General features: G+C 39.3%; 1 protein-coding gene across 2 annotated transcripts in view; it reads left to right on the forward strand.

Annotated features, from left to right (window-relative positions):
* The window catches only part of WDR19 (WD repeat domain 19), a 95,590-nt gene that overhangs the window by 33,802 nt on the left and 46,682 nt on the right, over window positions 1–15,106 (forward strand). For both annotated transcript variants that reach the window (XM_047719122.1, XM_047719121.1), the window contains exons 11-17: window positions 276–448; window positions 541–655; window positions 1,780–1,886; window positions 2,554–2,676; window positions 11,356–11,505; window positions 14,610–14,757; window positions 14,887–15,091. In XM_047719122.1, the coding sequence (XP_047575078.1) occupies window positions 276–448; window positions 541–655; window positions 1,780–1,886; window positions 2,554–2,676; window positions 11,356–11,505; window positions 14,610–14,757; window positions 14,887–15,091 (1,021 nt within the window). The remainder of the gene's footprint in view (window positions 1–275; window positions 449–540; window positions 656–1,779; window positions 1,887–2,553; window positions 2,677–11,355; window positions 11,506–14,609; window positions 14,758–14,886; window positions 15,092–15,106) is intronic.

A 15,106-nucleotide genomic window follows, 5' to 3' on the forward strand; every position in this document is an offset into this window, starting at 1 on the left:
CCGTAAGTCCACTTTGATCTAAAGATTTATAGTGAATTTAATCTCAATTTCAGTTATAAAACCTAAATTCTTACATCCTTTCCCTTTGAGCCACTACAGAATGAATCGATGGTCATGTTCACATGCCTGTCCGTGGTGAAGTTTTACTCTGTACAGACTTAACTATGAAAGACAACACTTGAAGATTTTTATGTCTCTGCAGCGTACGTGAAAATGCTTGTTTGCTTGCCACAACATCACTTGTTTTTGATCCTTTATTCTGTCAATCATTTCAGGGTTGGGCACCTTGTCCTGGACAGATGATGGCCAGTTGTTGGCACTGTCTACCCAGAGGGGCTCGCTGCATGTTTTCTTGACCAAGCTTCCCATACTTGGGGCTGCTTGCAGCACGAGGATTGCGTACCTCACCTCCCTGCTTGAAGTCACAGTAGCCAACCCCGTGGAAGGGGTATGAAAATGGTGTTATTTTGACTTTATTCATTAGTAAAATCACAGCAGTTGCAACAGTTGATCTGCTACTGTTCCTTTCCTGCATTATAGGAGCTGCCGATCACAGTTTCTGTCGATGTGGAGCCCAACTTCATAGCGGTTGGGCTTTATCATCTGGCCGTGGGAATGAATAATCGAGCTTGGTTTTATGTCCTTGGAGAGAATGGCAAGTCTCAAACCAGTTGTCATCTTCTTATCTAGTGTATAACTTCTATTATTAATTGGGGAGCACTGAAAGGTTCTTTTGAAGACCAGGCCTTTCACGCTTTCCCTTCAGCTTTTTTTTTTTTTTTTAAGATTTTATTTATTTGACAGAGAGAGAGAGAGAGAGAGATTACAAGTAGGCAGAGAGGCAGGCAGAGGGGTGGGGGGAAGCAGGCTCCCCGCTGAACAGAGAGCCCGATGCGGGATTGATCCTAGGACGCTGAGATCATGACCTGAGCTGAAGGCAGAGGCTTAACCCACTGAGCCATCCAGGCGCCCTGCTTCACCTCTTTCTTAAGAAGCTTAAACAGTTTTGTGAATCCTCTAAAAATTGTGCGTAATTTTTGGAAAGATTTTATTCTTAACCTTTGTAGTGAGCATAGCGTGGTATAGTGGGCGGAGTATGACCTTTAGAATGAGGCCCTGAGTGGAAATTTCCCGGCTGCCTCTTGGAGGGGACTGTAGACAGATTCTCTACCCCTCTGAGCCTTGGTGTAGAGCACTGGATGTGGTACATAAATAATGAATCTTGAAACACTGAAAAAAATAAATTAAAAAAAAAGAAGCCTTCATCCAGAAAAATGAGGGTTCTTCTACACGTAGGGGTCAAGGATTCATGAGGAAAACTAAAGGAAATAAAATGTGATACACCTTTGCACAATGACTTTCTTAGGCACTCCTTGGGCTGGAAGTTGGGTCCCTCACCCTTCCTTTTATTCTTTACGTTGTGACCATTAGCATCTGAAGGGAGCCTGGCTTTTTCTTCTCATTGGAGGTCAGATAACCCTCAGCCACCCGGAGATACAGCCTCAGCTATAGTATACCATTAAGCTTAGGGTCACTCAAGTGAAATTTTTGGTTGTTTCATGTATAATTTTATTTTCTGTTCCTTTGTTTCATGTGAATCACTAGGGAATTCCTGAAGGCAAATTTATGTGACAACTACGATTTTCTTTAGAATGGCTAAAATAAAAATTTTAGATTCAGAGTACCCTTAAAAAGGCACCCATTTAAAAATTAGTTGCAAACTTAATGTAATCTTAATGTAATATATTTTAATGTGTATGCGTTTTTTTATTGCTACAGCTGTTAAAAAATTGAAAGATGTGGAATATCTGGGGACAGTCACCAGTGTTTGCCTTCATTCTGACTATGCTGCTGCACTTTTTGAAGGCAAAGTCCAGTTGCATTTAGTAAGTATAATTTTGACGTCCTGGAGCCCTGGGGATTCTTGATGCTCCAATTAGTGATGATGAGGAACAGCCTAATGTCAGATTACCAAGAACTTTGTTCAGGAAGCAACCACATACAGACTAGCTAGAAAGTCAAGTGTAGATAAAGGACTAACAAAACTCTTCACCCATCTGCATGAGATGCTCACTTAACTTTTTTGCTCTGGTGGTAAAGTGCATCTAGTGGAAAACTAAAAACTGATGGGAACCTTCTATGTCTGGGCTCCCTGCCATGAATTGAGTTACACAGTTGGGCAGGTCACTTGTGGGGATCCTTGAAATGATACTTATAAAATTGTTCAAAAGATATTGGCTCCTGAAATAATGGGTCTTCTAAGCAAGGGGCATCTCCTACATCTATTTCTTGGCTCTTTGCTTCTGGGAAGCCAGACCCCTGGAGAGCCAGCTGCAAAGATTATTTCTACTCAAGAGGGATGTTTAATGCTGCCCTGCTGGCGAGCTGGGTTCCTGTCTGATGTCTTTCTCAATAGATGGGTAGTCTGATGAGTCTGAATGTTTAATCGAACTTAAGAATCAAACTTAAGAAGATGACTCTCTTCTGTCTCCCTAGATGGTACAGACCAACTTTATTTCAATCTATGAGCTACTGTTATTCTTTATGTTTTAGATAGAAAGTGAAATCTTGGATGCTCAGGAAGAACGGGAGACCCGGCTTTTCCCAGCAGTGGATGATAAGTGCCGTATTTTATGCCATGCCTTAACTGCTGACTTCCTCATCTATGGTACAGATGTATGTATTGGCTTCTTTGATATAGAACATAGGGGAATTTCTAATTTTTAATCTGTAATATATGTGTGTGTGTGAGTGTATATATATAATATATACATAATATATACATACATATAGGTGTATGTATGTGACATATATACCTTACCTTCTATATATACTTACGTACAGCACATAGGTCCCCTGATTTGCTAGTAGCAAGTGCTTTTGTGATTATATAAACAATTTTGATGGCAGAGTGAAAAGAGCAGACTTTGGAGTCTGGAAAATCTGGGCTCAGATTCTCTTACTTGCAGTTTTCTTACTTGCTAGATGCTACTTAACCCATTCCAAGCCTCATTTTCCTTATCTAATTGCTTTAGGGATCTAATTTGGTGATGAACATAAGATATATCATTGAGGGGCGCCTGGGTGGCTCAGTGGGTTAAGCCGCTGCCTTCGGCTCAGGTCATGATCTCGGGGTCCTGGGATCGAGCCCCGCGTCGGGCTCTCTGCTCAGCAGGAAGCCTGCTTCCTCCTTCCTCCTCTCTTTCTGCCTGTCTCTCTGCTTGTGGTCTCTGTCTGTCAAATAAATAAATAGGTAAAATCTTAAAAAAAAAAAAAAAAGATATATCATTGAACTTTAGATCTCCAATGCCTACTAACAAATGGCAAAATTATTTGAATATTGAGAATCCCACTTTACTCTTTTGGTTGTTGTTTGCTTGTTTGTTTTATTTTTTAGAGAACGAGAGTATGATCTGGGGAGGGAGAGGCACAGAGAGAGGAAGAGAGAGAATCTTAACCAGGCTCCATGCCTGGTTAAGTGTGGAGCCTGATGCGGGGCTCGATTTCATGACCCTAAGATCATGACTTGAGCTGAAATCAAGTCAGATGCTTAACCAACTGAGCCACCCAGGTGCCCCGATCTTTGGTCCTTTGAACCACCAGTACCCTAGACCTCTAAATATTGCACTAGCCAGATGGACATAAAACATATAGTAATAGTATCTTACATTCGTAAAAGGTTTTCAAAGATTTTTTCAAAGCATATCATACCTGTTGTCTTGTTGAATCTCTAGAAGAATTTAGTAAAGGTAGGAAGGTCACTGTTTTCCACATTAGGAAACCAATTATTAACTGTTTCAAACACTTAATTTTCTCCCTTTAAACTGCTGTCTAAAGAAAACATGTCTTTACCACATGCTTATGGCCATAAGAGAGACTTTAAGTCCAACCTAAATACTAATACTAATATACATCAGTACGGTATGTCTCACGTGTCCGATAAAGTAGTAAGAGATACAGTAAATAATAGCAAATGTAATACATTTATGCGAGATGGTAACAGTTTATAAAGCCCTGATCTCGCTTGTTTTATCTCATTAGTTTTATAAAATAAGCAGGGAAGTTTTAGAGACTGAAGAACACTGAAGATTAAGAGGTTAGTAGGTTTGTAACAGATGCAGATCTTGGCCAGTATCTCCTGATGTAAAATCCACTCTTTGCACTCTTCCACTTGGCATTTTGAATTGAGAACTCAAGATATGGTGGTCTGTCCAGATGTCAGCATTTATCTCAATCTCTTTCTTGAGTGATTCTGAAAATATGTGTTTTTAAAGTTTTAGCAGTATATATCTTAGCATATAAAGTATGACTGATTCACAACAAACTGGTATTTAAAGTCCACAATTTGGTAAGTTTTGACTTGTCTGTATCTGTGAAGCACCATCAGCTCAATCAAAATAGTAAACATGGGGGCACCTGGGTGGCTCAGTGGGTTAAAGCCTCTGCCTTTGGCTCTGGTCATGATCCCGGGGTCCTGGGATCAAGCCTCACATCAGGCTCTCTGCTCAGCAGGGATCCTGCTTCTTCCTCTCTCTCTGCCTGCCTCACTGCCTACTTATAATCTCTGTCTGTCAAATGAATAAATAAAATCTTTAAAAAAAAATAGTAAACATGGTCATCACCATCAAACGTTTTCTCATGCCCCTTTATGATTCCTCCTTCCCATTCTGGAATCCCCCATGTCACTATAAATGCATTTGTTTTCTAGAATTTTATGTAAATGGAATCACATGGTATATACTTCTTTCTTTCTGCCTTCTTTTATTCAGTATCATTATTTTGAGATTCATTCCTCTTGTGTGTATCAATTGTTGATTCCTTTTTCCTGCTGGTGTGGCATTCTGTAGTATACCTTTATCATAATTGGCTTAACCATGAACCTAAAGATGGACTTTGGGGGTGTTTCCAGTTTGGGGTTGTTTCCAGCCTGGATTATTTCCAGGATGGGGTATTTACAAATAAAGCTGCTGTAAACATTCGTGTTCAAGCCTTTGCATGGACATATGCTTTCTTTTCTCTTGGATAAATACCGACAAGTAGAATGGCTGCATCATATGGCATGTGTATGTTTAAGTTTTTAAGATACTGACAAACTGTCTCTATATTGGTTGTACCATTTTACATTCCCATCAACAGTGCGAGCATTCCAATTCTTCCACATTCTCACTGATATTTGATGTCGTCAATCTGTTTAATTTTACCCACTCTTAAGTGTGTAGTGAAATATCGTGATTTTAATTTGCTTTTCCTTAATGGATTCCTGTGGAACATCTTTCCTTTACCTTTTTCCCCCTCTCTCCTCCCCCCTCCACTAGCATCTTTTCATGGGCTTTTTTGACCTCAGTATATCTTTGCTGAAGTATCTGTTCAAATTTCTTTGGCCATTTCTTAATTGGGTTGTTTTCTTATTATTGATTTTTGAGAGTTCTTTATATATTCTGGATTCAAGTCTGTAATTTATCAGATATATGCCTTGTAAGTATTTTCTCCCATTGCATCAGTTGCCTTTTCATTCTCTTAACAGTATCTCTGGGGCGCCTGGGTGGCTCAGTGGGTTAAGCCGCTGCCTTTGGCTCAGGTCATGATCCCAGGTCCTGGGTTCAAGCCCCACGTCGGGCTTTCCGCTCAGCAGGGACCCTGCTTCCTCCTCTCTCTCTGCCTGCCTCTCTGCCTACTTGTGATTTCTCTCTGTCAAATAAATAAATAAAATCTTAAAAAAAAAAAAAAACAGTGTCTCTGATAGAGAAGAAATTTTTTTTATTTTGATGAAGTCCAACTTACCAATTTATTTTTTTATAGATTGTGTTTTGGTGTCATATCTAAGTAATCTTTGCCTGACCCAAGGTCCCAGAGTTTTTCTCTGGTGTTTTCCTCTATAAGTTTTGCAGTTTTATATTTTGTACTTAGGTCTATGATCCATTTTGAGTTAATTTTTGTTTACGCTGTGAGATATGGATCAAAGTTCATTTTTTTGTTTAAAGATACTCCAGTTGTCCCAGCACTATCTGTTGAAAAGATTGTCCTTCCTCCACTAAATCGCCTTTGTACTTTTGTCAGAAATCAAATTGTCCATGAGTGTTCGGGTCTTTTTCTGGAATTGCTCATTCCATTGATCCATGCATCTGTGTTTTAGTTCAGTATAGTTTTAGTTCACTAAAACTGTTTTAGTTACTCTGGCTTTATAGTAAGTCTTGAAATCAGGTTGCATTAGCCCTCCAACTTTGAGTTTCTTTTTTTTTTTCTTTTTTCTTTTTTTTTTTTTAAAGATTTTATTTATTTATTTGACAGAGAGAGATCACAAGTAGACAGAGAGGCAGGCAGAGAGAGAGAGAGAGAAAGAAAGGGAAGCAGGCTCCCTGCTGAGCAGAGAGCCTGATGCGTGACTCGATCCCAGGACCCTGAGATCATGACCTGAGCCGAAGGCAGCGGCTTAACCCACTGAGCCACCCAGACGCCCCAACTTTGAGTTTCTTTTTTCAAGTTGTCTTGGCTGTTCTCAATACTTTGCATTCCTATTTGAATTTATGATAAGCTTGTCAATTTTTACAAAAGGCCTCCTGGGAATTTTAATGGGATCATGTTGAATTTACAGATCAGTTGCCACCTTAGCAAAATCTGCTCACCAATGAACGAGGTATATATCTCCATTCATTTAGATTTTAATTTCTCTTAGTGTTTTTTGTATTTTTGGTGTCCCAGTATCCCTTCGGTCAGATTTATACCCTAAGTAGTTAATATTTTTGTATTTTATCATTTTTCATATTTTTAACACATAGTATTACTTTTTATTTTATTATTATTATTTTTTTATAAATGAAATGAGTATTTTTTATTTCCCCCTAAAACTTTTTTTTTAATTTTATTTTTTATTAACATATAATATATTTTTATCCCCAGGGGTACAGGTCTGTGAATCGCCAGGTTTACACACTTCACAGCACTCACCATAGCACATACCCTCCCCAATGTCCATAACCCCACCCCCCCTCTCCCAACCCCCCTCCCCCCATCAACCCTCAGTTTGTTTTGTGAGATTAAGAGTCACTTATGGTTTGTCTCCCTCCCAATCCCATCTTGTTTCATTTACTCTTCTCCTACCCCCTTAACCCCCCATGTTGCATCTCCTCTCCCTCAAGAAATGGGCAGAAGACATGAACAGACATTTCTACAAAGAAGACATCCAGATGGCCAACAGACACATGAAAAAGTGCTCCATATCACTCGGCATCAGGGAAATACAAATCAAAACCACAATGAGATATCACCTCACACCAGTCAGAATGGCTAAAATGAACAAGTCAGGAAATGACAGATGCTGGCGAGGATGCGGAGAAAGGGGAACCCTCCTACACTGTTGGTGGGAATGCAAGCTGGTGCAACCACTGTGGAAAACAGCATGGAGGTTCCTCAAAATGTTGAAAATAGAACTACCCTATGACCCAGCAATTGCACTACTGGGTATTTACCCTAAAGATACAAACGTAGTGATCCGAAGGGGCACGTGCACCCGAATGTTTATAGCAGCAATGTCTACAATAGCCAAACTATGGAAAGAACCTAGATGTCCATCAACAGACGAATGGATAAAGAAGATGTGGTATATATACACAATGGAATACTATGCAGCCATCAAAAGAAATGAAATCTTGCCATTTGCGACGACGTGGATGGAACTAGAGGGTATCATGCTTAGCGAAATAAGTCAATTGGAGAAAGACAACTATCATATGATCTCCCTGATATGAGCTAGTATTACTTTTTAAATGTTAACATCTGATTATTCATTTGTGGCATTTAGAAATGCAACAGATTTGGGTGTATTAATCCTGTATAGTGCAGCCTAACTAAATTCACTGAGTAGTTAATAGTAGTTTTTTGTAGATTCATTGGATTTTCTATATAGATGATCATGTCATCTCTGAATGTAGCTTTATTTCTTCCTTTCAATATGGATGCCTTTTATTTATTTATTTACATACTTACTTATTTATTAGATTTTATTTGAGAGAGAGACAGAACACTAGCAGGGGGATGGGCAGAGGGAGAGGGAGTAGACTTCCCTCTGAGTGGGAAGACTGACACAGGGCTGGATCCCAGGACCCCGAGATCATGACCTGAGCCGGAGGCGGACGCTTAACCCACTGAGCCACCCAGGTGCCCCATGGATGCCTTTTATTCTAATACATTGTTGAATAGGAATGGAGAAAGTGACTTTCTATGTCTTATTCTTGACCATTAACTATGAGTTTAGCTGTAGATCTTTTGTAGTTGCCTGTTATCAGGTTGTATGTATACTACAAAACCTAAAACAACCACTAAAATGATAGAGTTGTAGCTAATAAGTCAACAAATTAGATAAAATCAAATAATAAAAGATACACAATCATATTAAACCCCTTTAAGCTATGGTTCCTCTTTTCTACTTTTTTGCATACCCGATAATTTTACTTTTTGGGATGCAGGATATTTTTGTATTCCTAAAAATATTCTTTTTTTACACCCAAACTTGGGGAGGTGTAGAGGGAGAGAATCTCCAGCAGGCTCCCTGCTGACCATAGAGCCCCATGCAGGGCTCTGTCTCAGGACCCATGAGATCATGACCTGAGCCAAAATCAAGAGTCGAACAGCTAATCGACTGAGTCACTCAGGCGCTAAAAATACTCGTGAGCTTTGCTCTGGGATGCAGTTAATTGACTTAGAAACAGTTTGACCCTTTTGAGTCTGGTTTTATGATTTCTTAGGCAGATGTGAAACACTGCTCAGTCTCTAGCTGATTATTCCCATTTCTGATCTTTTTGAGTTCTCTACCCAGTGCCCTGTGATTTCTCCTAGTCTGATTATTGGGAATATTTACTATTCCCAGTCCTGTTCCCTCTAATCCCTTTGGATGGTTCTTTCCCTGGCCTTGTGGCTTTCTCACTTGCCTGCAGGGATCAGTACTTGCTAAGGACTCACAGCAGACCCCCTGAAGCTCTCCAGGCTTCTCTCTCTTGTACTCTGCCCTGCAAACCCCAGTCACCTGTTCTCCCCAGATTTTCTGCTCCATCTCCTCAGCTCGGGGAGCCATGCTCTGCCTGCATCCTCCTCCCTTTGCCATGTCTTGAAAACTCAAAGCAAAAGCTGGTGGGCTCATGGGGCTCACCTGGTTTATTTCCAAAATCTTGGGCAGAACTCATTGTTCTTTGTTGCCTCATTCCAGGATCTTGAAAACTGCTTTTTCATTATTTTTGTCTACTGTTTTTGGTTGTTTGGGGTAGGAAAATTAAGTCCTGGCTGTTACCCTATCTTAGCCTGAATAAGAAGCCCAAGATGTTATGTGTTTTTATTTTAATTTAACTTTTTTTTTTTTTTTGAGATCATTGTAGATTCACAGGCGGTTGTAAGAAACAATACAAAGTGATCCCAAGTAAGAAACAAAACAGAGAGATCCAGTATGCTCTTTTCCTAGTTTCCCTCAATGGTAACATTATATTACATATCATAGTGAGGATGTTAACATTGACAGTCAAGATACAGAATGGTTCTTTAACCACAAGGATGCCTTCATGTTGCTATTTTATAGACACACTCACTGGCCTCCTGCCCTCACCCCAACCTTAATCCCTGCTAATAAAGTTATAGTTACAAAAAGGGTTACAACAGGGGTTGAACTGTAGGAGTCTACTAGTATGTGGATTTTTCCAATAAATGCAGGACCTGTCCACTTATGTAGTTTTTTTCTTAATAAATACAGTACTGTAAATGTATTTTTTCTTATGGTTCTTGTAATATTTTCTCTAACTTTGTTGGAAGAATACAGTATATAATACATTTAACGCACAAAGTATGTGTTAATCAATTATGTTGTCAGTAAATCTTCCAGGCAATAGAAGGCTATTAGTAATTTAGTTTGGGGGAGTCAAAGTTATATGTGCATTTTCAGCTGTCGGGATGAGAGTGGTCAGTAACCTTAATCTCTGTGTTATTCAAGGATCAACTGTAATCTGGTCTCCATTTCTATAATTTGGCATTTCAGTAGTGTTACATAAGTAGAATCATACACCGTGTAACCTTTGGGGATTGCTTCTTTTCACTCACATACTTCTCTGGAGATGTATTTGAGTCATTGTGTGCAACAATAATTTGTTCATTTTTATTGCTGAGTGGTATTCTACGGTATGGATATACCAGTTTGTTTAAGCGCTCACCAATTGAAGGGCATCTGGATAGGTTCCTGTTTTTTACTATTGCCAGTGAAGCTTCTATAAACATTCATATACAGGTTTTTGTGTGAACAAGTTTTTACTTCTCTGTAATAAGTACCCAGAAGTAAATGTGAAGTTACGACTTCATCACATCCACTATGAGGCTGTAATCAAAAAAGATAATAATAAGTGTTGAGGGGTTGGAGAGGAATCAGAACTCTTATATGCTGCTGGTGGGAATGTAAAATGATGCAGCTGCTCGGCAGAATGCTCTGGTAATTCTGTAAGAGATTAAACATAGGGGTCCCTGGGGGGGCTCAGTTGATTGAGCATCTGACTCGATTTCGGCTCAGGTCATGATCTCAGGGTTATGTTTTCCAGCCCTATTTCGGGCTCTGCGCTCAGTGGGAGTCTGCTTGAGATTCTCTTTCTTCCTCTCCCTCTGTCCCTTCCCCTTCTCTAAAATAATAAATAAATAAATCTATACAAAAATAGATAAATAAATAGACATAGCTACCTTATGACCCAGGAATTTCATTCCTAGGTTATACCCAAGATATGGGTTTATATTAAAACTGTGTATTCGTTGGGGAGAATTAACATGATTATTATGGTGAGTCTTCTAGTCCATGAACACTGTATACCCTCCATTTATTTAGATCTTTGATTCTTTCATCAGGGTTGTATAGTGCAAGTTTTCTTAAATTTATACCTAAATATTTCATCTTTTTTGAGTGATTGTAAATGGTAATATATTTCTAAATTTTGGTATGTATAGTTCATTGCTAATATATAGAAATACAGTTGATTGCATGAGGTGGTTTTGTTTATTTCAGTCTTCTAATTGGTCTTAATTAACAGCAAGAATATTTAAAAATAACATGATTTGAAAGCTATTCTTAAACAGTGAAGGTATTTCCTATAAGTGGAAACTCTGAAAATCAATTATACTTCAATATCACTAAGAATATTAAAACTAACGGTTGAATCACATGTACATTCTCACTTACTCTCTTGGATCTGTACGTTTACATATAATAAATATTAGTTTTAGACTCTTCCTGCATGAAAAATATGGTACATTTTCTCTTAAAATTGGAAGTGTGTTTAAGTGCTTAAAGTATTTTCTTGCAACCTTTTTATTCCTATTACTGGATTTTTTTTTCTTTAGACTGGTGTTATTCAATATTTCTACATCGAAGATTGGCAATTTGTTAATGATTATCGACATCCTGTTGGTGTGAAAAAGATTTTTCCTGACCCAAATGGGACCAGATTAATTTTCATTGATGAAAAAAGTGATGGATTTGTCTACTGTCCGGTAAGTCTGGAAGATTTTTTTTAAGCATTCATTTTTTTTAAGGTAATATATTAAGAAAAGTATTTTTAATATGTATTATATATAAAATCATTGTTCCATAACTAGTTCAAGGATTAGAGTACTTTGTTAAATCACATTTGTGATCCATTTTTATAACTATTTGCATCAAGAAAACTTTTTCCTTTATTCTGCAGTTTTTCATAGTGTCAGTCTCAGAAAGATTCTTTAAATGGAAAAACAGTTACATTCTGTACCACTTTAACTTTATTTTTTTTAAAGATTTTTATTTATTTGAGAGAGAGTACAAGTAGGCAGAGAGGCAGGCAGAGAGAGAGAGGGGGAAGCAGGTTCCCCGCTGAGCAGAGAGCCCGATGCGGGGCTCGATCCCAGGACCCTGAGACCATGACCTGAGCCGAAGGCAGAGGCTTAACCCACTGAGCCACCCAGGCGCCCCTGTACCACTTTAACTTTATTTACTGCACAATATTACAGTATATCTTGATGTATGTGACTTTTCTCTCCAGATATGCAAAAAGCTTCAGAGGTAGGGACTCCTGCCTGCCCATCTCACTTGATTTTCCTCTTGCCTTATTGATCCTGAACAGAAAGAAAAGGTATTTTTGTATATGATAGATTAAAAACAAGTAGACCCCTTTTAGAATCAGTTACTCTTATTTTTATAAACCCCTTACTTTTTTTTTTAATAAATTAGAGAAAGGAGATAGGTTTTTACATCATTTACCATACTTGGATTTTTCATTTACTTACTTTTGATGTCCAGTTAATGTTAGTATGTTCTTGGTCACAGTTCACATAGCCTACAGCTGCTCTTGGAGGCATCTTTTTTTTTTTTTTTTTAAGATTGTATTTAATTATTATAGAGAGAGAGAGCACGGGCAGGGTGGGGAGGGGCAGAGGGAGAGGCAGATTCCCCTCTGAGCCAGGAGCCTGATGCAGGCTTGATCCCAGAACCCTGAGATCATGACCTGAGACAGAGGTCATGATCTTTCCTTCCTTCCTATCTCTCTTTTTCTTCCTTCAACTTTTTTCTTTTTTTCCTCTTTTTATCTTTGATAAATCTTTGTTACATTTGATAAATGGAACAGGTTTCCCCACAGGAGCTCCTGGATTATTGAAGCAAAATTCCCAATGGGCCAATTATTAATTCAACCCATTCCTCTCCCAGTCACAGAACAAATGAGGACAAATGCCATAAATACCACGATAACCCCTGAGTTCTCTCTGCTTGATCAGGAAATTCCCCTTGGACAAATCCCCTTTCTGTAACATGGTCCTTGTCCGAGCTGCCCAAGCTCTGTGCGTGGGCTCACTTGGACTTGCCATTTTCTGACTGTGTGACCTTGGACTGTGTGACCTTGGCATCTGTGGTCTGAGCCCGGGGTGACTTCCTCCAGAGCCCTCGCTTTGATCGGAATCCCAGTTTCACCGTTGATAAAATGGGTGCAGTTCTTCTTCTTCTTTTTTTTTTTTTTATATATTTTATTTATTTATTTGACAGAGATCACAAGTAGGCAGAGAGGCAGGCAGAGAGAGAGAGGGAAGCAGGCTCCCCGCTGAGCAGAGAGCCCGATGCGGGGCTCAATCCCAGGACCCTGAGATCATGACCTGAGCCGAAGGCAGAGGCTTAACCTACTGAGCCACCTAGGTACCCCAAAAATGGGTGCTGTTCTACCTACTCTGTAGCTTGTTACGTAAAAATGAAATGGGACAATGTGCGTAAAGCGTTTAGTATGTGCCTGCCATGTAATAAGCACCAAAGAAATGGTTACCTTGGGGCGCCTGGGTGGCTCAGTCATTAAGCGTCTGCCTTCGGCTCAGGTCATGATCCCAAGGTCGTGGGATCGAGCCTGGATTAAGGCTCACTGCTCAGCGGGGAGCCTGCTTCTCCCTCTCCCTCTTCCCTTCCCCCTGCTTGTGCCCTCTTCCTCTCTTGTGCTCTGCTATCTCGCTCTCAAATAAATAAATAAAATCTTTAAGAAAAGAATGCCTATCTTGTACAGTAGGTTAGAATTCAATCATGTTGCATATAAATAAGTAATTAGCACAATGCCTGATAAGTAGCACTATTAGAAACATAATGAGAACTACATATAATTTTAAATTTTCTGCTAACCACATTTTTTTTACAAGAAGATAAAAAGAAACAGGTGAAATTGATGTTAATGTGTTCAACCCAATATTAATACTTTGGTATGTAATCGATACAAAATATGACTGAAATGTTTTACCCCCTTTTTCGTACTAGCTTCCTTGGATCTAGTGAGTGGTCTAAACTTCCGTCTCAGTCAGCCTAGACACATTTCAGCTTTCAGAGAGCCTAGAGACTGTGAGCTAGTGGCTACTCTGTTGCACAGCTCAGCTCTAGAGCATTAGCTAGTCTGTGCTCTTACATTTCCTTCTTATTTTGCAAGCAAGATGCAAGATGAGGGAGGGAGGAGGGGTGTATGGCTCAGCTGCACATTCAGAGCAGATATAAGCCTGTCTGTGGAGGTTGGTGGAATATGTGCATTGATTTTTTTTTTAATAGCTTATATCACTAACAGTACATTTTATATTTATTGGCGTGTGTTCTAGAGAAGGCTTTGAAATAGAACAGACCCAGTGGCGTTTATTTGATTTCCAGATATGTATGAATTAATTAGTTTCTTCTCTAGCTGGACCATTTCTATACCAGGTATTGAAAATTTTCTCAACACAAGTGTGTTTGTAGTTTAAATTTCTGTTGTGTTCAGCAGCTTTGATCTTTTTTTGTTTGTTTTATTAAGCTGAAGCTTTTGTGTCCAGACTTGCCGTTTTTCCTGAAAATGCACCGTTTTTTAATTTAATTTAATTTAATTTAATTTTTTGCACCAAGTTTTAGATAAAAGTCTTGATTTGCCGTACAAACCCCGGGGTTTTTTTCAAGCCAGATCTAGTACAGGAATAGGAAAAAGAACTTTCCTTCCCGCTGTGGCTGGAGTGTTGTTGGGGTGAACGAGGTGGGAAAGCTGCAGGCTGCCAAGGCAGCAAACAGGCTCCTACCCAGGCTAGCGATGACAGTTTCAGTACAGACTTGGGGCAGATCTGTAAATCCTGTTTCATAGGTTAATGATGCTACCTATGAGATTCCAGACTTTTCACCAACCATTAAAGGTGTTCTTTGGGAAAACTGGCCGATGGATAAAGGCGTATTTATTGCCTACGATGACGATAAGGTGTACACTTACGTCTTCCACAAGGACACGATACAAGGTACGTAATCATTTTTCTTGTGCAGTTGTTGGTAAATAAATTTCCGTGACAGTGAAATTAAAGCATTCCTTTCTGATTTATGGGCTGAAGATCTGCTTTTAACATTAAGGTGTCTGTTTTCAAATCTAGGGTCCAAGGTCATCTTGGCTGGAGGCACCAAAGTGCCCTTCTCTCACAGACCTTTGCTGTTATTTAACGGAGAGCTGACCTGCCAGACGCAGAGCGGGAAAATAAACAACATCTACCTAAGCACCCACAAGTTCCTCGACAGTTTAAAAGACGTGGGACCGAGCGAGCTGCGGCAGATGCTGTCGCAGACTTTAATGCTCAAAAGGTGGGGGGACTCCAG

The sequence above is a fragment of the Lutra lutra genome, chromosome 2 (genome assembly GCF_902655055.1).
Source record: "Lutra lutra chromosome 2, mLutLut1.2, whole genome shotgun sequence".
NCBI lineage: Eukaryota > Metazoa > Chordata > Mammalia > Carnivora > Mustelidae > Lutra > Lutra lutra.